General features: G+C 34.8%; 1 protein-coding gene across 1 annotated transcript in view; it reads left to right on the top strand.

The window, feature by feature from the left end:
- Positions 1 to 23,777, top strand: part of TMEM232 (transmembrane protein 232) — a 266,422-nt gene that overhangs the window by 37,319 nt on the left and 205,326 nt on the right. Inside the window, 5 exon segments of the mRNA XM_061188046.1 lie at positions 1,941 to 2,046; positions 3,869 to 4,026; positions 9,129 to 9,228; positions 11,498 to 11,652; positions 18,683 to 18,837. Of these exon segments, the coding sequence (XP_061044029.1) occupies positions 1,941 to 2,046; positions 3,869 to 4,026; positions 9,129 to 9,228; positions 11,498 to 11,652; positions 18,683 to 18,837 (674 nt within the window).

Here is a 23,777-nt window from a genome sequence, read left to right as displayed (position 1 = left end):
GAAGATGATTCAAAGAAATGGAAAGATATCCAATGTTTTGGATAGGAAGAATTAATTATTGTTAAAATGGCCATACTGCCCAAAGCAATCTACAGAATTAATGCTATCCCTATCACATTACCCATGAGATTTTTCACAGAGCTAGAACTAAGAATCCTGGAATTTATATGGAACCACAAAAGACCCAGAATTGCCAAAGCAATCCTGAGGAAAAAGAACAAAGCTGGAGGCATAACCTTCCCAGACTTCAGATAACACTACAAAGCTACTGTAATCAAAACAGTGTGATATTGTCACAACAGACATATGGATCAGTGGAACAGAATAGAGAGCCCAGAAGTAAATCCACACACCTAGAGTCAATTAATCTTCAATGAAGGAGGCAATAATATACAATGGGCAGTCTCTTCAACAACTGGTATTGGGAAAACTGTACAGCCACATGTAAATCAATGAAGTTAGAACACACCCTCACACCATAAACAAATATAAACTCAAAATGACTTAAAGACTTAAACATAAGACATGACACCATAAAACTCCTGGAGAGAACATTGGCAAAACATTCTCTGACATAAATTATACCAGTATTTTCTTAGGTTAGTCTCCCAAGGCAATAGAAATAAAAGCAAAAATAAACAAATGGGACCTAATCAAACTTACAAGCGTTTGCACAGCAAAGGAAACCATACACAAAATGAAAAGATAACTTGTGGACTGGGAGAAAGTATTTGCAAGTGATGCAACTGACAAGGGCTTAGTTTCCAGAATATACAAAACAGCTCATACAGCTCAATATCAAAGAAACCCCAAACAACCCAATCAAAAAATGGGCAAAAGACCTAACTAGATGTTTCTCCAAAGAAGACATACAGATGGCCAACAGGCACATGAAAAGATGCTCAACATCACTAATTGTTAGAGAAATGCAAATCCATACCACAATGAGGTATCACCTCACACTGATCAGAATGGCCATTATCAAAAAGCCTACAAATAACAAATGCTGGAGAGGGCATGGAGGAAAATGAACCCTCCTACATTGTTGGTGGGAATGTAAATTGGTGCAGCCACTATGGAAAACAGTATGGAGGTTCCTTAAAAAACTTAAAATAGAGTTACCATATGATCCAGCAATTCCACTCCTGGGCATATATCTGGAAAAGATGAAAAGTCTAATTCAAAAAGATACATGCACCCCAATGTTCATAGCAGCACTATTTACAATAGCCAAAACATGGAAACAACCTCAGTGTCCATTGACAGGTGAATGGATAAAGAAGATGTGAGATATATATATATATATATATATATATATGTATGTATATATATATAAAAGAATATTACTTAGCCATAAAAAAGAATGAAGTATTGCCATTTGCAGCAATATGGATGGATCTGGAGATTATCATACTAGGTGAAGTAAGTCAGACAGAGAAAAACAAATATCATATGATATCACTTACATGTGGAATCTAAAAAAATAATACAAATTAACTTATTTACAAAACAGAATCAGACACACAGACATAGAAAACAAACTTATGATTACCAAAGGGAAAAGTGTCAGGGAGGGATAAATTAGGAGTATGGGATTAACGGATACACACTACTATATATAAAATAGATAAACAACAAGGACTTACTGTATAGCACAGGAAACTATATTCAATGTCGTGTTATAACCTATAATGGAAAAGAATCTGAAAAAGAATATATATTTATTGATGTATATGTATAACTGAATCACTTTGCTGTACACCTGAAACTAAAACAATACTGTAAGTCAACTATATTCAATAAAAACAAATAAAATATTAATAAATTATAAATAATAAAATAAATAATAGAATAAATAAAATATAGATAATAAAAATAAATATATATTAAATTTAAAAGCTGTACATTTTTGTTTGCCTCTTTTATCTTCCCCATAACAGAGGAAATTGGGTCTCAAAACCTTAGGTACTGGGAGGCATGTGCATCTTCCTACGACATGGACTGAAGTAGTATATCTGGCTCAGTGCAAAGGAGAAATCCAAGATGGTATGTCCTCTAACTAAGCTCTTCTTAGTTACCCTAAGTGTTTTCTAGATTAGCAGTGAAGGCATAATTTGAGAACTTTAATATTTAGAAATTGTGCAGGAGCCAAGGAAAATCTGCCTTTCTCTATTGAAATACCTGATAATGTTTCATTATGAAAGGTCCTTTTGTAATTTTGAATTTATGAATTTGGCTGCTCAACTTTTTAATTACGAAATTGTTTTTAAAACTTTTGCTCAGCAGAGTCTTTATTGCTTTTTTCTAAAATTAGTAACTAATTAAAAAGTAATATAAAATGTCATTTAGTGATTTTCAATAACACTAGGCACTATACTTTAGAGAAATTCGTTTCTGCATTTTATAATTCTTACTCATGAAACATTAACCAAATGGCCATTTGTTTTCCACTTGTTTTAAACAGCCATTTTACTCATTACCTTTTCATTTATCACTTATTTCTGTCTCCTTTTAAACCACTCTCCAACCAATCTAAAAAAGAAATTAAAAAACATTATTTTTAAGGAAATAAAGTTTCTTCTATATTTTTAAAATTTTATGTGTATGCGTTTTAAAATGAGTTTTAGAATGTTAACCATACGAGGTCAGAGAGTATTTCCCCTTATAAATTGGGTTTTGTAGTGCTATCTGGGAGCTTTCAAGCAACAGGAAGAATAAGAATGATTTTTTATTTAACTTGCCTTTATGGCACTTCATCACAGTGCTATCCACAGCCCGACCCTATTAAATGTTTAAATGATATTGAAGTAAACAATCTTGGCTTACCAGCAACCAGCAGCCCCTTGCTCTTCTTTGTCAATTAAACCTCAGTTTTGTTCATGAAAGCGCCTCAGAATCTTTGTACAGGCACATTCTTGGAGATATTGTGAATCTGGTTCCAGATCACCATAATAAAGCGAATATTGTAATAAAGCAAGTCACATTAATTTTTTTGTTTCACAGTGCATGTAAAAGTTATGTTTACACTATACTGTAGTCTATCAAATGTGCAACAGCATTATGTCTGAAATGTACATACCTTAATTAAAAAATAATGCTGTTGGAAAAGTGGCACTGATAGACTTGCTAGATGCAGGGTTGCCACAAACCCTCAATTTGTAAAAAATACAATATCTGCAAAGCATAATAAATCAAAGTGAATAAGATGAGGTATGCCTGTAATGACTTGAGGTGCAATGTCCTGTAGGGCCTTAGTGCTATATTCTTCCTTGTTCAGCTCCATTGGGCCTTATTTCCTCTGCTTTGATTTTCTAGTCTTCTACTTTTCTCTTTTATAACACTTATCTTGAGCACTGTCTTTTGTCATCCAGTTCTGTCCTATTTCCCCACCATTATATATGTGGCCTAGTGATCTATTTTGTGTCGGGTGGAAGAGCCGGAGCTTCTAGGGCATTTCTCTCTCTCCTTGCCTCTTCCCCCTCCCCACCCTCCCCCACCTCTGTAGTCTCTCCAGCTTAGTGACTTTTGAGTAGTTGAATGTCCTACATGGCAGCTTAGAATTCCAAAGGTAGTATCTTGACAAAGAGGTAGAGGGGGCAACTGTATTGCCTTTTCTGATCTAGCCTTGGAAGTCATGCAGTGTCACTTCTGCCACATTCTGTTAGTTGAAGCAGTCACAAGGCCTGCTCAGGTTCAAGGGGAAGGGGGCATAGACTTCACTTCTTGATGGGAGGGATGTCAAAGACTTTGTGAATATTTTAAAACCACAGTGTGGTCTTGGTGACTGAGCAAATAGTTAATTAGAAGACTTAATTATAGTATGTAGAAAAGCAGCATAATTTATAAATTATACTTTTTACTATTTCAGAAGCTTTAAATATGCTTTATGCTTCCCTGGACCATGCTACCTTTGATTACGATCATCTGCCTGCCTTATTTTTTGTTGCGGAATCAGTTTTATATAGACTCTGTTGTGATGCATTCCTAAAGACGTACTTATACTCAGTTGAAATAAAGCTGGCAAAGGTAAGTTTTAAAATAATTTTAATGTGTTTTAATTGCTACATGTACTACATCTAGCCACATGATATCTGTTTCAGGAGCTAAACAGGCCATTTGGTTTTATTACAGAATATTCTCGTTTGGTAGCTTATTTTAATCTCCTCTAAATGTGGACATTACATTATTGCTTGATACGCAAATGAGATAGTTTGAGAAAATACAGTTTCACCAACTATGTAAGAAAATAACATTTAATTAAAAATCAAGTTTGTACTTATTTCTGAGTATATATAGCTTTTCTCCTATTTTTTTTTTAACATCATTATTGGAGTGTAATTGCTTTACAATGGTGTTTTAGTTTCTGCTTTATAACAAAGTGAATCAGCTATACATATACATATATCCCCATATCGCCTCCCTTTTGTGTCTCCCTCACATCCTCCCTATCCCACCCCTCTAGGTGGTCACAAAGCACAGAGCTGATCTCCCTGTGCTATGTGGCTGCTCCCCACTAGCTATCTATTTTACATTTGGCAGTGTATATATGTGAATGCCATGCTCTCACTTCGTCCCAGCTTACCCTTCCCCCTCCCTGTGTCCTCAAGTCCATTCTCTACATCTGCGTCTTTATTCCTGTTCTGCCCCTAGGTTCTTCAGAACCATTTTTTTTTTTTTTTTTTAGATTCCATATATATGTGTTAGCATACGGTATTTGTTTTTCTCTTTCTGACTTACTTCACTCTGTATGACAGACTCTAGGTCCATCCACCTCACTACAAATAACTCAATTTCGTTTCTTTTTATGGCTGAGTAATATTCCATTGTATATATGTGCCACATCTTCTTTATCCATTCATCTGTCGATGGACACTTAGGTTGCTTCCATGTCCTGGCTATTGTAAATAGAGCTGCAATGAACATTGTGGTACATGACTCTTTTTGAATTATGGTTTTCTCAGGGTATATGCCCAGTAGTGGGATTGCTGGGTCGTATGGTAGTTCTGTTTTTAGTTTTTTTAAGGAACCTCCATACTGTTCTCCATAGTGGCTGTATCAATTTACATTCCCACCAGCAGTGCAGGAGGGTTCCCTTTTCTCCACACCCTCTCCAGCATTTATTGCTTGCAGATTTTTTGATGATGGCCATTCTGACTGGTGTGAGGTGATACCTCATTGTGGTTTTGATTTGCATTTCTGTAATGATTAGTGATGTTGAGTATCCTTTCATGTGTTTGTTGGCAATTTGTATATCTTCTTTGGAGAAATGTTCTCCTCTCTATTTTAAGGATTGCTAAATGCCACTTTTCCGTTTAAAAATGCTGACTGATAATTCTTAAATTGTTGCCCGATTTGAGAAGATGAGTTGTTCTCTCAGTATTCTATGTCATTTTAGAGCCATAAGATGGGAAACTATGTTTATGTAGCTCATGTTTCATAAGGTCCTAGAAGACATATGGTTCTACTTCCTGTGATGATCAAGGTTGCCTGCTGCAAAATTTATTATTAGTCAAAGAAATTTAGCTTAACTAATGGTTTTATTGCAAAGAAAAGCAAGAAGAATAATTTTAAGAATAAAGAAATATATACATATGTATATATCTCAATTGACATATATGTGTCTATATATCATTTGAAATTAAGTATGGTATTATTTGCAAGAATATATTTTTTCCTTATTTAATTTTGATTATGAACTGTTAGAAAATGAGCGTGAAGATATTCATGAGTCAGCCAGGGCATTTTTGGAAGATATGTATTTCAGACCTTATAAATTAAGTCTAGATCTTCTCTGATATGTTTGGGGGTAAAAGACATATGGACACCAGGCAGGATACAGAGAACACATAACAGAAATTGAACATGCAAAGAACTGATGCTTTTCTAGAAGAACAGGAGGCAAAGAGACAAGTAAAATTATAATGTCTTTTTCTTCTTTCCTCTTTATTTCCCAAACTGTTCATTGTGGCGATATTTAAGAGCTTATATTTATATAATTATTTTGGGATTTCAAATTTATATATAATACAAAAAGATGGGTATATTAGTTTATGATGGAAAAAGAGTGGAGTGGAAAAACATAAAGTGTGGCTTTTCTTTCCTTTCCTTCTCATCCCCTTTACTGACCTTTTTCCATTTCTTGCCTTTTATATTTCTGCCAGCAATAAAAATGGCTATAAAATAAAGTTTTTCCCATTGCACATATTGCTTATAATTTACGTATACCATGGATTCATTGAATTTTAAAAAGATGCCTGTATCCTCTCATCTGGATGTTTAGACTATTTGCATTGCACAATGATCAATGCTTTAGCTATATTAGACATAATAACTTATTTAATCTTTGCAAAAGTCCTAAAAGGTAGGTGCTATTATTATCCACCATTCCACAGACTAGGCATTGAGAGTCTAAGTGAATTACCCAAGATCTCAGCAGAGAAGATTTTGAAACCCACGGTCCAGTGGACTCTCAGCTATGATTCTACTCATTTACCTTGGCTCTCAGATTTACTAATTTTAGTGCTTACTTTTTATTGTTCTAGATAATATAAATTAGCTAGTAGAAATCAGCATGCTTTATAAGTGCCTTTGATTTCAGGCAAGAAGCCATTTCAATTATCCTCCTTGTCTTTGTAGGAATTTCATTATATATCTAACAGTCAGTTGGAAACTTCTCTTTTGATCTTTTCGTGTTGACAGAATGGTATATTTAATGGTATTGCCATAAAGGCATTACTCACCTTAATATGCACCATTTTGTTTCTCTTTTCACAAAGAAGTATGTAGCTCAGGGTTGGGAAGAGCCAGAAATACCTGATTCCCTAATATTACTTACTTTCCAATTTTGTGTGCATTCTTTCCTCATTGTTTTCCTCTGAGTGTAGAATCTTAACTAATGATGTCTACTTATTAAAATATAGGAATAACATATAAGCAACAGTAGGTTTAATATATTTTATTTTACTTTTATTTATTTTTATTTATTATTTATTTTTGGCTGCGTTGGGTCTTCGTTGCTGTGCGCGGGCTTTCTCTAGTTGTGGCGAGTGGGGCTACTCTTCATTGCGGCATGTGGGCTTCTCATTGCAGTGGCTTCTCTTGTTCCGCAGCACGGGGTGTAGGCACGTGGGCTTCGGTAATTGTGGCACGCATCCTCTAGAGCGCAGGCTCAGTTGTTATGGCACACGGGCTTAGTTGCTCCACAGCATGTGGGATTCTCCCAGACCAGTGCTCGAACCCACGTCCCCTGCATTGGCAGGCGGACTCCTAACCACTGCACCACCAAGGAAGCCCAGTTTAATATATTTTAGATAGGAATATAAACAGTGTTCTTCAAGCTTCTATAAAGAACATAAAACACATCACCAACTATTACAATGTAATACATAATAAATATTATTCAGCATTTCTATTTCACGGTTAGATAACAGAGAAATGAAGATAAGAGAAGATGAAAAGAGAAGGAAAGAAGGGGGTGAAAGAATAAAGGAAGAAAAGACAGGTGAGCAGGGCAAGAAACTGACAAGCAGAAATTTACTCTAGGAGGCAAACCTACAGAGAGAGTATGTACACAAATGAAACATGAAGACAGATGCATAGAAAGTTCCAGAATTCCTTAGAGATAAAGACTGGCAGATTTTTCAACAAAAATCTAGCTTTTCAGAATATTACAGATGAAAGCTTTTAAAACCATTTTTCCAAGCATAGTTGTATAGAGTTTCACTTCATTGGTGTATAATATAATATAGCAGTTATGCAAACTGATATGTTGATTATGTATTTTCTCTTCAGACCCACGTTAAAATTTTAAAGTATTGCTTTCAATATCCTTCTGTGATCCCTTGCAAAATCTTAAATTATTCTTCTTCTGATGAATTTATTATTTCCAACTTTAATATGCTCACTTAGAGTATTGCAATATTCTTTTAAATGATCTGTTGATCTCCACTTCCTTCTCATCTAACTTCAGTCTCTTGGAGAAGCATAGTACTATATCAAAGTGCTTTATGTGAAGAGATCCCTTGGCATGACATAAACATTTTATTTTTATTTATTTTTAAAAGTCGATAAATGGTGCATGTTTATAATTTATGGATGTATTTACAAATATTCATGGTGCATTCTTAGAATTTATTTTAATGATAGAAGTTTTTGGTAAAAATATTTGGAAATCACTGCTGTAATAGAAAGTTCATGTCTTTTGATGCAGAACACACAGTCCTGGGTTTGAATTCCAGTAATGCTACTTATTTGCTTAATAGTCTTGGGTGAAGCACTGAGACTTGGTAGAATCATCTTTTGAATTTAATTTTATTTTTTTACTTGTAGATCTAATAATACCCTGCACCATTGTTAAGATGTTAAGAGGATTTGCGTATATGTGTATCTTGATAGTGATATAATGGTAGTTATTATTATTATTTGGTCCTTTTCCGTAATCTTATGATTTAGCAATTTAGGCATTTACATTCCATTTATTTCTATAGTGTGTGTTGTTTTTTCTCATTTTCTGTGAAATCTTATATATTTTTGCAGATATTTAATTTTCTGTTGTCTATGTAAAACAGTTTTAACTATACATGTATTTTAAACTTCACAGAAGTAAGATATGAAAGTGTGTATTTAGTAATGACGTGTGTGTGTGTGTGTGTGTGTGTTTTAATGAGGGAATGGGGACTTCAGTACAACATACTATGCACAGGCAGAATATTTCTCAAAACTATTGCAATCCACATTCGTCTATATACTGAGACAAGGCACTGTGCAATGTAGTATGATATTTTCTCTTTTATTTTACTTAAAAATCCCCTTTCTATGATTTCATGATTCACTTAAGGGGCATGATTTGCAATTTGAAAAATACTGTTCTAAAGGACATAGAACAAAATAGTATTCAGTATTGGTCATTATATGTAATGGAGAGATGATTTATGAATTTTTTTTTGCTGAACCAGTATTTTAACCTTGATACAAATGTTTTAAAGTTATTGCAAAAGCATATAATCTCAAATGAATTTGAAATTGTTTCATCAAAAGCAAATGTAATAATAAAATGGTTTATTTTCCTTATGGTTTTTAAACATTTATTGATGCAACACAAAAATGCTTTTTTCTTTCTTTTTTGACAGATTGGCTATTTGGTCTTCTTACGACTTTTTATATATTTCCTTCATGGTCACCTGGAAAGTTTTAAACAACATTTACTTAGGCTTCAACCATATTTATACGGTAGACTGTCTTTTATTTTCTACATTTATAAATGTTTTATGTTATTTTGAGAAGCTCAGACTATCACTATAAAGAGTATAGGCTGTATTTTATTTTTTGTGAAAGATAATAGGTGCAGTACTGAAGAGCACAGCTTCTGGGCGAGACTGCTTGGGTTTTACTTTTAAATTTCCTACTTAGCTAAGCATATGAACTTGTCCGTGGCTCGGTTTTCTTATCTGTAATATCTAACTCACTGGGTTTCAAGAAAGTTAAATTCGTATTTTAGTAAGGTAACCCTAGTGGTGATGTAGTTGCTGAACTGGATTAAGGAGAGAGTAGATGCAGGGGGTCCATTAGCTATGACGTTCATACAGGCAAGAGATGTTAAAGGTATGAACTTCTAAAATGGGGATGGATAGAGTAAAATAGTTTTGAAAAGTGTTTAGGAGATAGAAAACACTGAACTTGGTGATCCCTTGGATCTAAGCTATATATAAGGGAAAGTGACAAATTCAGGATGAATCTTAAGTTTTACATATTGACTAATAAGGTCAAGATAATGGTGCTCTAAACTGAGAAAATTTTGGAGAAACATTTGGACATACTGAATTTGAAGGTCACTCAGGTGTATATACCCAGTTGGAAACATAGGTTTGGAACTAGGGAAATAAGTGAAGCCTGGGAATCACTTATTTCATGGGTGTCAACATGGATCATTTGACAGTCATCACTGTTAACATGGATGAGATAACCTGGGAATGGGAGGTGGTGGTGGGGAGAAATTTATTCTAGTAGTAGAGTCTTGGGGAACATAAACATTTAATAGATTATTGGAGTAACAGACAACAACCAGTAGAGAAGAATTAGTAGAAAAAGGAGGGAGTGATTATATAGAAAGCCAAAGAGGGGAGAGTCAAGAAGATCAACGTTATCAAGAGCTGTAAAATCATTAAACAATAGGAGGTCTGAGACGGGTGATGGGTTTCTGAAGTCAGAAAGTCATTGTTCTTGGGAGCATTACCGAGTGGAAGCAAAGTTCAGATTGGAGGTAAAGGGTGAAGGGAAAGCTTAAGCATAAGACAAAGGTGGTGAACTGTTTTAAAAATCTTAGCTATGAAAGGAAGGAGAAATATGTCAATAGTTTGGATGAAAAAACAAGGTCAAAAGAGGAGAAGATTATATGTTGTGGGATAAGAAATCAAGAGACTCAAGATGCAAGAAAGGGAGTAATATTTGATGGGAAAAGCCATAGAGGAGGGGAGTAGAAGGTAATAGTGCAAATGTTTTGGATACAAGTTTTGATAGGGTCTGAAACCAAGGCATGGCTGTAGATTGACAGTATAGGAATTTGTGTCTACCGTATCACTCGTTTTGCTTTCTTCATTACGTTATAAATCTCTTTTAACTCCTCACAGTGTTCAGCATAGTGATTCATCAAATATTCAGGTAGTGGTGACCAATACATTTTGAAAAATTATTTGTATAAAACCTCAAGTTCTTACACTGGCTTGTTATTGTTGATATAGCGCAAGAACACCAACATTTTGTTTCATATAAGGATAAAGTCCTAGATATTGCCCTCTTATCACATACTGTTAAGTGGACCCCCTGCTGAGGCTACATGTTCATCTTCAGCAGCAGGTGGATTCCTACCTGAGGCTATTAGTTACTGCTACTACCTACCCATATGGCCATCCAATAGAAGAGTGGTTATTACTAATTTTTCCACTGTGTCGATGGACTAAAACTCAAAGATTGTTTAAAAGTTTGTAAAAAGAACAGTACAGAGATGGTTCTGTTAAATACCACATAGTCTTATGTTAAATGACATAATTGTTGCTGTTGTTAAACTACGTATTTTTAAAAATCAACAACAATGACATCTTGAAAAGACTTAAACTGGAGAATGTTGGTTTAAAAGCAATGACATTGATTACAATATCACAGTATCCATTATGAATAATATCTATTCTGACTTGATTTATTTTCAGCTGGAAGTTTCCAGGGATTGTTGTGTAGTAACTATACTTAATTGGGCATTCAACCATTATGTAATTGCTGTTCTGAATTATATAAACTCTTATGTATGAATTATTTACCTTGTAGTTTTCTATTATACCACTAGGGGTCATACATAACATTATTAATCTTCAATAGATGGGGAAATATACAGCAGTTTCAGCCTCTAAGTACTGAATTTAATTATATTTTAATAACTAAAAGACAAATGAAATGCAGTGCGAGATGTTAATGAAATATTTCTCACAAATTATTTTTCTTACAATAGCACTTTCTTTCTCTGGAGAATTATATTGCAAGTATCCAAACATCTTTTCAAATGTGCAGTGTATTCTGAAAATCATGGAAATTGTATGTAAAAGAGAACTCCCTTCTCAATCAATTTTTAGCCCTGTGGAAGACAAGAATGTAGATTCTGAGATGGTGAGTATATCCTAGCGCATGATGAATCAGATCAGATTACTATGCTTAAAGAATCATGCTTGCTAATTCGGTAACATGGCTGAAGATGAATTTAGCTGCAGGGGAGGAGTGAACAGCACAGACATTAAAGTCATGTGCACATTTTCCTGGATAGTAGTTAGTAGGATCAGTAGTGGGGCATCAGTATCCATCGCTACTACTTTAAATGGAGTAATGCCATAATACCTTCTTCCTTATAGATTCCATCTCAGCTGATTAATTAAAAATTGCAACATAATTTAGATTGACTTTTAAATGAACATTTTAAGATACTACATTTTTATTAAAGGGAGAGTGTGTAAAGTACAGGCTGTCAATGAGAGCAATTGTAATATTTTTATGCTTCCATGATTCATATGTAATAACATTTAATATGCTATTAAAATCAACTGAAATTTTTTTAATGGTTCAAAATTGAGAAAGTAATACCTGGTATATGATAAATCTCCTTTTAATTTCTAACTTAGATATTAATGATCAACATTAGAGAAAACTATCTGTCCCAATTATATATAATTCCTTGGTATGTAATAAGCTATGATTATACAAACAGAACTCCAGTGTTCATATACCTTATAAGCTGATGTACTTCAAAAGTCAAACTTCAATCTTTGGGGCTTGTAATGCCTTTATTTCCTTTTCTCACATATATTCCAAAAGAAAGCAGTGAACACTTCAAAACCTTGATTCTTTTATTATTTTACTTTTTGTTATATATACTTATTATTTTGTAATTTATAAATAGAAATTTTGTTTTTCTAATAATTTCTTAAAAAGGAGAAAAATGCATTTAATATGATGCTAGTTGGAACAACTAAGGAAATTTAAGGAAAATTCTTTTTTAAAATCATTTTGCCTGTGAGCTGCCTCACAGTTTCCCTGTGCTTCCCTTGGGCCCTTTCCACAACTATCTAAAATTTAAGCCTATAAGGAGGAACATTTAACCACATCTATTTGTGTTCTTTCTAGGAGTTAGTGTTTTCTTTTTGGCTCATAACTTGGTAAACCATTTATATAAAGAGTGACGTATACTAAGCCATTTGAACTATTTGGTTATGCTTACTAATGAACACACATTGCTTCATGCATAAAAAGGATCTTGTTTTAAAGTTTCAAAAATGTTTTAACAATAAATATATAACCTAAGATACTGAGCAACAGAAAAAGCACTGACTCTCAAGAGGAAGGGCCTGTTCACCAATTGACTATGTGATCCAGAGTAGGTCCATTAAGCTCTCCAAATCCCCATTTGCTTATCTTTAAAAAGACACCACCGGGTACTTCCCTGGCGGTCCAGTGGTTAAGAATCCACGCTTCCACTGCAGAGGGCACGGGTTTGATCCCTGGTTGGGGAACTAAGATTCTGCATGCTGCGTGGTACAGCCAAAAAAAAAAAAAATATATATATATATACATATATGAAGTGAAGGAATAACTTAAAAAAAAAAGACACCACCATGACCATAATCATTATCATCATCATCGTCATATTTGCCCAAACTAATCTACAGAGTTGTTGTGAAGATTGCAAAAAAGCGTGTGCCTTATAAATTATTAAGAGCCATGCAAACATAAATAATAATTATTGAAAAATATGCTTAGGAACTCACTTTAACTTAGGCAGTTAAATGTAATAATTTTTATCTAAGGACATGCTTATGCTGACTAAATAATTGTGCTTAACTGTGTAGTTAATTGTGCTTAAGTTAATATAGTGATGATTTGAGTGTTTTTCCTTTAAACAAATAAGATCCTGTGAAATCTTGACAACATGAGTGTTCCACTTGTGAGGCCGGCAACTTTCAGTGTTGATTCTGCTTCTCCTTGAATCAATCTGTTTTTGTCACTATTGGTGCACATATACAGCAAGGAAATGGAAGTTCACTGCTTCTATACAGTTAAGATCTACCTTGGTCTGAAGTGAAAGAGGCAAGAATGTCAACACATGAAAAGAATATATCTGCTTATAATGGGACAAGTCACTAAGTCTCTGTGCTTTTTTCCACTTTTTAGAACAAAGGGGCATAGTTTCAGTCTTTTTAAGTTCTATTTCACCTCCATACATGAGATTCTATGAAGGAATTATAACAGAATTTAGCCTATCAGACTTATTGCCCTCCTTTGTCTACTCCCATTACCTCATAATATAAAGAATATAAAATGTAGTGTAGCCACAGTGCTGCTGAAAATTGCTGGTTCAGCTGATTCAGTGCTGGATGGCATATTTTAATGTTGTTCTCCAGTTTCAGCCCAATTTCTCCAGTACAGTTTAATCTAAGCCAGGCTCCCTAGTTCAGTTGAGTATTTACCCATTCAGTACCCATCTGTCTCAACTTCTGGGAGAAGTAAGGGTGAAGAAGAGAGAAAACTGGGACTATAAAAGATATATCTGTATTCATCCTCTCTCCCTTTATTATTCATATGCTACAGTAGAGGATTTGTGGGTTTATTCCTACAGCTCGTATCATTCAGTAATGCTAAAGGGTCCATGACAGCATATTTTGGCTGTAAATACGATTTGTAAAATCATATTTAAAATACTTTATTTTTAATATAAGCATTGAAGTAGAAACATAATTTGTTTTCAAAGTGCAATTATAAAATTGCTTTTAAAAAAGGAATTCTATAGGATATAGGCATTAGGATACACACAATATGGGTGTTGGTTCTGTATAAGAATAGGAAATCTCCTTTCGCTGTTGCTGGGACCCATTTCTCCTTTTAATGTTCTTTCAAGCTGATCCAGACACAGGGTTTCCATTGACTTTGACAAATGGTACACTTTAATTGGCTCTGTGAATTGCAGAGCCTGAACACTGGATTGGGTTTTCCACTCTGTCCTTTGCTCACTAGCAAAGCTGAATTTGTTAAGCACGCTTGTCACATTATAATAATAACATGGTTCTTTGGAGTAGGTAGATTCAAATTCAACTAAAATGCAGTAGACCGTTTACTAAATAGTTGCATCCATCCTAAAGTATTGTACAAATAGTTTTCTGAAAACTAGGAAACATACAGGATTTACATTCAAATGTATTATCAGTCTCATCCTTTAGTGCTTTAAGTACAGTACTCAGTAAGCTAAAGGCACTGTCTAAATTTGGGACATTTTATGCCGTACTGTAATTATACATGGTTACTAGCAATGGGGTTAGATTGAGACACAGGTTCTTTAAAATTAGGAGCATTATCCTATGATTCATGCCCTGTTATTCAGGTAATGCATTTGTATTGAGAGGTCCTATCATGGCAATGTCAGCTATCCCCCAAATAACTGAAAACAAGGATGAAAGTCAAAAAGCTATCTTCGAGCAGCCACAATAGAGCCCATGCTTCAGAGTTCATTTTTGTTATCAAAGAGAGCCTGGTCAGACACTTAGAGCTTCTCAAATTTGCACAGAATTCAAGCTGATAGGGTTATCTGACTTCTCAGCCAACAGCAGATTGGCAACACTTTGGTAGGTGGGCTTTCTGTCTTTAGGATGTACGCTCTGCCCACCGTTTCCACAGTGGGAGCTGTTTCCAAGGATGCAGCCTGGAGACCGTAATGTGTTGCTGAGACCATTTGGATGGTATAGGTGATTGAACCTAGTTAAAGCATCTACATAAACCTTAAGATTCTGGAGGGCAGGTGTGGAGATCTACTCTCTTGCAGCTGCCCAAGACAAGCCTCCTGTGTAAGTTTCCTTGCTTGTTGAACCTGCCACCTGCCAATCTGGAGTGGCCTGCCTCTTTCTCAGGTCTCCCCCAACCTTGTTCTCCATGTATGGGGGCCAGTTTGCAAACCAGCATAGCCCAAAGCTGGGCAGCAAGTGGGGGAGATGAAAGAACTGTAGGAAGTGGTCATAAAGCACCCCATGCACCAAAAAGATGGAAGGGGAAAAATAAGTTCTAGTTCTCTGGGAGTCATTTAATGCAGTGCCCAGTGCTTTTCAAACTATCTGTGTAGAGGGTAAAAATCCCTCTACAATTTTTAAAAGAATTTTCCAGACCGTCACAGACTGATACTTTTAAAACTACAATAATAGTAAATTACTAAAAATAAAATTAAAAAGAAACAAATATATAGGCATTAATTTTTTTACTAGACTGAAAAGAAAATTAACTGTCAAATTTTATAAAAGTTTCTAAATCTGTATTCTTTATTTCTGTACTCTAGTTAACAGTTTGCAGAGGGGATTTATCTGCCAACCACACCTTGGGTGGGACTGATTTAGTGTAAAGGCAAAGAACTCTACACCACCTAATAGCTCTCAGAACATTGCTTCCTCTTGGTCTGCTACATTGATGATGTACATGATGATTGTATTAAATCATATCATCATCATTATTATATTAATTCATTCTAGTTTGGCAAATACATTTTTTCTTTTGCAAAAAGTAAAAAGCAGGGAAGAAACTTTAGCAGAGTTTCCATGCAAATGCTTGAAATATATGAGGATGTAATTCTTAAGGATAAGAGATAATCCTCACTTATTTGGAAAATTCCCAGGTGTGGCGGGTTCAAGGACCCTTCAGGAGCACACGTGCCGTTGGGAAAACTGGTTTTATTATTTGTTGCAGAGAGAGAACACACACCCAAAGGACTATGTGATGTCTCAGTTAGAGGGTGCTAGCATAAATCTATTACAGAATTTGGACTTTGGTTGGGTGATTTGGGGGAGGCTCTAAAGAAGCAGGGATTCTCTTTAGATTTGATGCTGCCAGAAAGTAGGGGCAATTCTGATTGGGTGTTTTGTGGGTGACACAGTGACTTTTTGTCTGTGCTTAGAAACAAAAATATCAAGTGGCTTTGTGTATTTATCAGAGCAATATTGTCTGAGGTTGATACTCTGTGAGTTTATATCCAGCAGGAGAACAAAATGACCTGGCTGTGAGCGCCAGACCAGCTTGTAGTAATATTGATGTCAAATCAGTTCTGGAAGTCAGAGGCTTCTTTTTTCTTTTTCAGTGATAAGTAAAAATGGTATCATACAAAATTAAAAATCAAACTTAAATGTTCTTCATTATCTAAATCCTGATCATTTCTTTACCAAAGGCTTTTGGGAATTTTCTCTGGTGATGGTGTATAAGTTTGTTAACGAGAATTTTTGACCTAACTGAATAGTATCTAGCCATGCAATGCACAACACATGATTTAAAAAAAAAAAAGTATTGATTGTTTTAAATTAATTAGTCAAGCCATCCACAAGTTTCAAAACATATCTACCTACATATGTATTCAGAATGTTTGCAACATGAGGGATGTCAGACATCCAGGCTCAGACTGCTAGAGCAATTTGAGAAAAGAATTTCATTTATATGGGTTCCACTTTTGGGGGAGACTCTACCACAAAGCAGAAAATTGAGTTATTTAGATGAAATATGTACATTTACTGAAGTCTGCACGTCTCAGTCTGATGTCTTACATTATTTTAGAATAAAGCTTTTTTGGGGATATTCTAACATTCTAAACACTGACTGGTTTCCATTTGCTTTTGTGGATGATTTTTCCCGAGTCGGTAGCCTTGTGCAGAGACTTTATCTTACTCCTGCCTTTATTGCCAGCGTCTGTGTTCCTGACATAATGTAAATCAATACACATCTGTGAGACTTAAATAAGCAGTTGACTAGAAACTTAGAACTAAGTTTAAAATTTTAAACTTAGTTTAAAATTTATATATGAACTTCTGGCTTTCTCTCTTAAGAGTACTCAACATGAAAACTTTCTTTAAGTATAGTCCTGATGTTATTTTTTATAGTAAATGAGAATTGTAAAATCCTTTGGAATCTCTTTAAGTGTTTCTTTTGAGCATAAAAGAATAAAATATCAGCTAAATTAGTAATTTGAGTACATATCACAGGATGTGTATTTGAATCTTTACTGTTGACAAAAATTCAATGGGAGTGCTGTGTCTAAAAATAAAATCAATGTTTCTTTGTACCAGTTACTTTAGCAGATCAGTTAAGTCTATGAAACTGTTAGGAAGCACTCTAAGAAAAAAACAAATAGCCCATTTGTTTTCTGATTTTGTAGCCTTTTAAAATAGTTACTTTGCAGACATTGACCACATCCAGCTAGGCAATATTTTGGTCCTTAAAGTGAAAATCCACATTTTAAAACACAATTTGCTGTTTGATCATTGTTCAAACTTTCCCCTCTTCCCTCCCCCAGGTGTCAGGGAGAACTAAGTCATATAGGTTTTAAGAAGCACAATTGTGTCTAATAGTTGTCCCTTAGCAGATACAGGATTTTTGTCATGTTGTGGAACTGATGTCATTGAACACAAGGGATCCATGTGAGAATATATTAAGAACTAAGTTCAGATTAACTATATATACTTACAAAAATGTATTTAAGTAAATATACTTACAAAAATGTATTTAAGTAAATGCATTTAAGTAAATATATACTTACAAAAACGTATTTAAGTATATTAACTATATATACTTACAAAAATTTATGTAAGTAATACATGTTGTAAGTAATACTTACAAAAATGTATTTAAGTAAAAATGTATTTAAGTAAAATGTCATTGAACACAAGGGATCCATGTGAGAATATATTAAGAATTAAGTTCAGATTAACTATATATACTTACAAAAATGTATTTAAGTAAATTTAAGTAAATGTATTTAAGTAATGTATTAAGAACTAAGTTCAGATTAACTATATATACTTACAAAAATGTATTTAAGTAAATATATCCTTACAAAAAAGTATTTAAGTATATTAACTATATATACTTACAAAAATGTATGTAAGTAATGCATTTTGTAAGTAATACTTACAAAAATGTATTTAAGTAAAATGTCATTGAACACAAGGGATCCATGTGAGAATATATTAAGAATTAAGTTCACATTAACTATATATACTTACAAAAATGCATTTAAATTGCTCCACTTGGTGTAACATGGCGTAGAAAAAATATGCATTTAAAATTTATTTTCATGTTTATTCAAGTCAAAGAACTCTTTCTCAGATATATTATAATATTTTATTTACAGGAACATTTGCAACTTAATCAGGAAGGATATGAAATTAACCACCTGCTCTGGCACTGTGTTGCTGCCTGGACTTGTGTTCAGAAGAATAGTCCCCAGTTGAATAAGGTGCTTGAACATCTCATCTTTCATAAAACACAGCTTCAAGAGAAACGCTGGTAAGAGGGATCCTATAAATCCAAAGTAACTCATGGAGAAACCTTTGTGTTTAAATGTTAAAGGTTAAAGGTTAAATAACCTTTTTTTTTTTTTTTAAACATCTTTATTGCAGTATAATTGCTTTACAATGGTGTGTTAGTTTCTGCTTTATAACAAAGTGAATCAGTTATACATATACATATGTTCCCATGTCTCTTCCCTCTTGCATCTCCCTCCCTCCCACCCTCCGCATCCCACCCCTCTAGGTGGTCACAAAGCACCGAGCTGATCTCCCTGTGCTATGCGGCTGCTTCCCACTAGCTATCTATTGTACATTTGGTAGTGTATATATGTCCATGACACTCTCTCACCCTGTCACATCTCACCCTTCCCCCTCCCCATATCCTCAAGTCCATTCTCTAGTAGGCCTCTGTCTTTATTCCCGTCTTCCCACTAGGTTCTTCATGGCCTTTTTTTTTTTTTCCTTAGATTCCATATATATGTGTTAGCATACTGTATTTGTTTTTCTCTTTCTGACTTACTTCACTCTGTATGACAGACTCTAACTCCATCCACCTCATTACAAATACCTCCATTTCATTTCTTTTTATGGCTGAGTAATATTCCCTTGTATATATGTGCCACATCTTCTTTATCCATTCATCCGATGATGGACACTTAGGTTGCTTCCATGTCCTGGCTATTGTAAATAGAGCTGCAATGAACATTTTGGTACATGACTCTTTTTGAACTATGGTTTTCTCAGGGTATATGCCCAGTAGTGGGATTGCTGGGTCGTATGGTAGTTCTATTTGTAGTTTTTAAAGGAACCTCCATACTGTTCTCCATAGTGGCTGTATCAATTTACATTCCCACCAACAGTGCAAGAGTGTTCCCTTTCCTCCACACCCTCTCCAGCATTTATTGTTTCTAGATTTTTTGATGATGGCCAATCTGACTGGTGTGAGATGATATCTCATTGTAGTTTTGATTTGCATTTCTCTAATGATTAATGATGTTGAGCATTCTTTCATGTGTCTGTTGGCAATCTGTATATCTTCTTTGGAGAAATGTCTATTTAGGTCTTCTGCCCATTTTTGGATTGGGTTGTTCGTTTTTTTTGTTATTGAGCTGCATGAGCTGCTTGTAAATCTTGGAGATTAATCCTTTGTCAGTTGCTTCATTGGCAAATATTTTCTCCCATTCTGAGGGTTGTCTTTTGGTCTTGTTTATGGTTTCCTTTGCTGTGCAAAAGCTTTTAAGTTTCATTAGGTCCCATTTGTTTATTTGTGTTTTTATTTCCATTTCTCTAGGAGCTGGGTCAAAAAGAATCTTGCTGTGATTTATGTCATAGAGTGTTCTGCCTATGTTTTCCTCTAAGAGTTTGAGAGTGTCTGGCCTTACACTTAGGTCTTTAATCCATTTTGAGTTTATTTTTGTGTATGGTGTCAGGGAGTGTTCTAATTTCATACTTTTACATGTACCTGTCCAATTTTCCCAGCACCACTTATTGAAGAGGCTGTCTTTTCTCCACTGTATATGCTTGCCTCCTTTATCAAAGATAAGGTGACCATATGTGCGTGGGTTTATCTCTGGGCTTTCTATCCTGTTCCATTGATCAATATTTCTGTTTTTGTGCCAGTACCAAACTGTCTTGATTACTGTAGCTTTGTAATATAGTCTGAAGTCAGGGAGCCTGATTCCTCCAGCTGCATTTTTCGTTCTCAAGATTGCTTTGGCTATTCGGGGTCTTTTGTGTTTCCATACAAATTGTGAAATTTTTTGTTCTAGTTCTGTGAAAAATGCCAGTGGTAGTTTGATAGGGATTGCATTGAATCTGTAGATTGCTTTGGGTAGTAGAGTCATTTTCACAATGTTGATTCTTCCAATCCAAGAACATGGTATATCTCTCCATCTATTTGTATCATCTTTAATTTCTTTCATCAGTGTCTTATAATTTTCTGTATACAGGTCTTTTGTCTCCTTAGGTAGGTTTATTCCTAGATATTTTATTCTTTTTGTTGCAATGGTAAACAGGAGTGTTTTCTTAATTTCACTTTCAGATTTTTCGTCATTAGTGTATAGAAATGCAAGAGATTTCTGTGCATTAATTTTGTATCCTGCTACTTTACCAAATTCATTGATTAGCTCTAGTAGTTTTCTGGTAGCATCTTTAGGATTCTCTATGTATAGTATCATGTCATCTGCAAACAGGACAGCTTTACTTCTTCTTTTCCGATTTGGATTCCTTTTATTTCTTTTTCTTCTCTGATTGCTGTGGCTAACACTTCCAAAACTATGTTGAATAATAGTGGTGAGAGTGGGCAACCTTGTCTTGTTCCTGATCTTAGTGGAAATGGTTTCAGTTTTTCACCACTGAGGACAATATTGGCTGTGGGTTTGTCATATATGGCCTTTATTATGTTGAGGAAAGTTCCCTCTATGCCTACTTTCTGCAGGGCTTTTATCATAAATGGGTGTTGAATTTTGTCGAAAGCTTTCTCTGCATCTATTGAGATGATCATATGGTTTTACTCCTTCAATTTGTTAATATGGTGTATCACGTTGATTGATTTGCGTATATTGAAGAATCCTTGCATTTCTGGGATAAACCCCACTTGATCATGGTGTATGATCCTTTTAATGTGCTGTTGGATTCTGTTTGCTAGTATTTTGTTGAGGATTTTTGCATCTATGTTCATCAGTGATATTGGCCTGTAGTTTTCTTTCTTTGTGACATCTTTGTCTGGTTTTGGTATCAGGGTGATGGTGGCCTCGTAGAATGAGTTTGGGAGTGTTCCTCCCTCTGCAATATTTTGGAAGAGTTTGAGAAGGATAGGTGTTAGCTCTTCTCTAAATGTTTGATAGAATTCGCCTGTGAAGCCATCTGGTCCTGGGCTTTTGTGTGTTGGAAGATTTTTAATCACAGTTTCAATTTCAGTGCTTGTGATTGGTCTGTTCATATTTTCTATTTCTTCCTGGTTCAGTCTCGGCAGGTTGTGCATTTCTAAGAATCTGTCCATTTCTTCCAGGTTGTCCATTTTATTGGCATAGAGTTGCTTGTAGTAATCTCTCATGATCGTTTGTATTTCTGCAGTGTCAGTGGTTACTTCTCCTTTTTCATTTCTAATTCTATTGATTTGAGTCTTCTCCCTTTTTCTCTTGATGAGTCTGGCTAATGGTTTATCAATTTTGTTGATCTTCTCAAAGAACCAGCCTTTAGTTTCATTAATTTTTGCTATTGTTTCCTTCATTTCTTTTTCATTTATTTCTGATCTGATCTTTATGATTTCTTTCCTTCTGCTAGCTTTGGGGTTTTTTTGTTCTTCTTTCTCTAATTGCTTCAGATGCAAGGTTAGGTTGTTTATTCGAGATGTTTCCTGTTTCTTGAGGTAGGCTTGTATTGCTATAAACTTCCCTCTTAGCACTGCTTTTGCTGCGTCCCATAGGTTTTGGGTCGTCGTGTCTCCATTGTCATTTGTTTCTAGGTATTTTTTGATTTCCCCTTTGATTTCTTCAGTGATCACTTTGTTATTAAGTAGTGTATTGTGTAGCCTCCATGTGTTTGTATTTTTTACAGATCTTTTCCTGTAATTGATATCTAGTCTCATAGCGTTGTGGTCGGAAAAGATACTTGATACGATTTCAATTTTCTTAAATTTACCAAGGCTTGATTTGTGATCCAAGATATGATCTATCCTGGAGAATGTTCCATGCGCACTTGAGAAGAAAGTGTAATCTGCTGTTTTTGGATGGAATGTCCTATAAATATCAATTAAGTCCATCTTGTTTAATGTATCATTTAAAGCTTGTGTTTCCTTATTTATTTTCATTTTGGATGATCTGTCGATTGGTGAAAGTGGGGTGTTAAAGTCCCCTGCTATGACTGTGTTGCTGTTGATTTCCCCTTTTATGGCTGTTAGTATTTGCCTTATGTATTGAGGTGCTCCTACGTTGGGTGCATAAATATTTACAATTGTTACACCTTCCTCTTGGATCGATCCCTTGATCATTATATAGTGTCCTTCTTTGTCTCTTGTAATAGTCTTTATTTTAAAGTCTATTTTGTCTGATATGAGAATTGCTACTCCAGCTTTCTTTTGATTTCCATTTGCATGGACTATCTTTTTCCATCCCCTCACTTTCAGTCTGTATGTGTCTCTAGGTCTGAAGTGGGTCTCTTGTAGACAGCATATATATGGGTCTTGTTTTTGTATCCATTCAGCCAGTCTGTGTCTTTTGGTGGGAGCATTTAATCCATTTACATTTAAGGTAATTATCGATATGTATGTTCCTATTCCCATTTTCTTAAATGTTTTGGGTTTGTTATTGTAGGTGTTTTCCTTCTCTTGTGTTTCTTGCCTAGAGAAGTTCCTTTAGCATTTGTTGTAAAGCTGGTTTGGTGGTGCTGAACTCTGTCAGCTTTTGCTTGTCTGTAAAGGTTTTAATTTCTCCATCAAATCTGAATGAGATCCTTGCTGGGTAGATTAATCTTGGTTGTAGGTTTTTCTCCTTCATCACTTTAAGTATATCCTGCCACTCCCTTCTGGCTTGCAGATTTTCTGCTGAAAGATCAGCTGTTAACCTTATGGGGATTCCCTTGTGTGTTATTTGTTGTTTTTCCCTTGCTGCTTTTAATATGTTTTCTTTATATTTAATTTTTGACAGTTTGATTAATATGTGTCTTGGCGTGTTTCTCCTTGGATTTATCCTGTATGGGACTCTCTGTGCTTCCAGGACTTGATTAACTATTTCCTTTCCCATATTAGGGAAGTTTTCAACTATAATCTCTTCAAATATTTTCTCAGTCCCTTTCTTTTTCTATTCTTCTTCTGGGACCCCTATAATTCGAATGTTGGTGCGTTTAATGTTGTCCCAGAGGTCTCTGAGACTGTCCTCAGTTCTTTTCATTCTTTTTTCTTTATCCTGCTCTGCAGTAGTTATTTCCACCATTTTATCT

The sequence above is a fragment of the Eubalaena glacialis genome, chromosome 4 (assembly GCF_028564815.1).
Source record: "Eubalaena glacialis isolate mEubGla1 chromosome 4, mEubGla1.1.hap2.+ XY, whole genome shotgun sequence".
Classification (NCBI taxonomy): domain Eukaryota; kingdom Metazoa; phylum Chordata; class Mammalia; order Artiodactyla; family Balaenidae; genus Eubalaena; species Eubalaena glacialis.
The sequence above is the reverse complement of the archived record's forward strand: the minus strand, read 5'-3'. Positions and strand labels throughout refer to the sequence as shown.